This window comes from Galeopterus variegatus, unplaced genomic scaffold (assembly GCF_000696425.1).
Source record: "Galeopterus variegatus unplaced genomic scaffold, G_variegatus-3.0.2 Scaffold7786, whole genome shotgun sequence".
In the NCBI taxonomy this organism is placed as follows: Eukaryota; Metazoa; Chordata; class Mammalia; order Dermoptera; family Cynocephalidae; genus Galeopterus; species Galeopterus variegatus.
The window spans coordinates 35,852-37,711 of record NW_007733897.1 but is presented as its reverse complement, the minus strand read 5'-3'; the positions used below and the strand labels follow the sequence as shown (position 1 = coordinate 37,711).

At 39.7% G+C, this 1,860-nt stretch overlaps 1 protein-coding gene across 1 annotated transcript; it reads left to right on the top strand.

The window, feature by feature from the left end:
• The first annotated feature begins 437 nt into the window (after nt 1-437).
• Nucleotides 438-1,364, top strand: LOC103607870 (olfactory receptor 7A10-like). Its single transcript, XM_008592336.1, has one exon. It carries the CDS (start codon nt 438-440, stop codon nt 1,362-1,364), a length of 927 nt encoding a protein of 308 aa, XP_008590558.1.
• Nucleotides 1,365-1,860: the final 496 nt, after the last annotated feature.

Genomic DNA, 1,860 nt, shown 5'->3' with positions numbered 1-1,860 from the left:
AGAGACCTATTCTCCAACATGGCAGGTATAGTTAATTATGATAAATTCTATTATTGAAAAATGAGAAGAAAGAAGTTAAGTGTTCTCAGCATTACAATGATGACTGCAGAGTAATGTGTAGGTTACTAGCTAGATTAACCATTTCAAAAAGTATATATACTTCCAATCATGGTACACACAATAAATATACAAAATTTTATCTGTCAATATAGAAAATGAAAAAGAAAGAATGAAACAAAGAGAGAAAGAAAGAGAAACAGAGAGAGGAAGGGAAGAAGAAATGCAGGGAGAGTGGGGGGGTAGAAAGGAATGAAGACAGAGAGAGAGAGAAGCTAACATCTTGACTGTAGAAAATAAATGACAGCAATTCTCATAGGTGAGTACTACATGCTTGTGTCATGGTGTCTTTCTCTTTTCTTTGCAGTCACATCAACCACATGGAACCAGGGAATGATACACGAATTTCAGAATTTCTTCTTCTGGGATTTTCAGAGGAACCAGAATTGCAACCCTTCCTCTTTGGGCTGTTCCTGTCCATGTACCTTATCACTGTGTTCGGAAACCTGCTTATCATCTTAGCCACAATGTCCGACTCCCACCTGCACATGCCCATGTACTTCTTCCTCTCCAACCTGTCCTTTTCTGACATCTGCTTCACCTCCACCACCATCCCAAAGATGCTGGTGAATATACAGACTCAGAGCAAAGCCATAACCTATGAAGGCTGCATCACCCAGATGCACTTTTTCATACTCTTTGTAGGGTTGGAAGTTTTTCTCCTGACTGTGATGGCCTATGACCGTTTTGTGGCCATCTGTCACCCCCTGCACTACACGGTCATCATGAATCTCCAGCTCTGTGTGTTGCTGGTTCTGGTGTCCTGGATGATGAGTGTCCTGCATTCCCTCTTACAAAGCTTAATGGTGCTGCTGCTGTCCTTCTGTACAGACTTGGAAATACCCCACTTCTTCTGTGAACTTAATCAGGTGGTCCATCTTGCCTGTTCTGACACCTTTCTTAATGACCTGGTGATATATTTTGCAGCAGGGCTGCTGGGTGGTGGGACCCTCTGTGGGATTATTTACTCTTATTCCAAGATAGTTTCCACCATTCGTGGAATCTCATCAGCTCAGGGGAAGTATAAAGCATTTTCCACTTGTGCATCTCACCTCTCAGTTGTCTCCTTATTTTATGGTACAAGCCTAGGAGTGTACCTTAGCTCTGCTGCTGCACAGAACTCACACTCAAGTGCAGCAGCCTCAGTGATGTACACTGTGGTCACACCCATACTGAACCCCTTCATCTACAGTCTGAGGAATAAAGATATAAAGAGGGCATTGAGAAGATTCTTCAGAGGAAACTGATGAAAGAACCATTTTTTTTTCCTTTCCTTATCGTGGTAAAATGTATATAACAAGATTTACCATTTAAACCATGTTTAAACACACAATTCCATGAAATTAATTACATTCACAGTGCTGTAAAACCATCACCTCTATTCTTAAAATTTTTCAACATCATCCTAAATATAAACTCTTTACCAATTAAGCATTAATTTCTCATTATTCCTCTCCCCACCCCCTCAGTTTTTGGAAGCCACTAATCTGTCTCCGCCTCTGATTTTTTCAGTTTATTTTTTCTTAAATGACCCATGATACTTACATATCTTTACAGAGTACAATGTGATTTCTGGGTGCATTTACACAGTGTGCAATGATCCTACCAGCGTAATTAACATGTCCATGAATGCAATCATTTGTTATTTCTTTGTGTTGGGAACATTAAGAATACTCTTTGCTGCCTATTTGAAATTATGCAATAAATTGTTAACTATATTTTCCCTGTGTTAGTATAGAACAC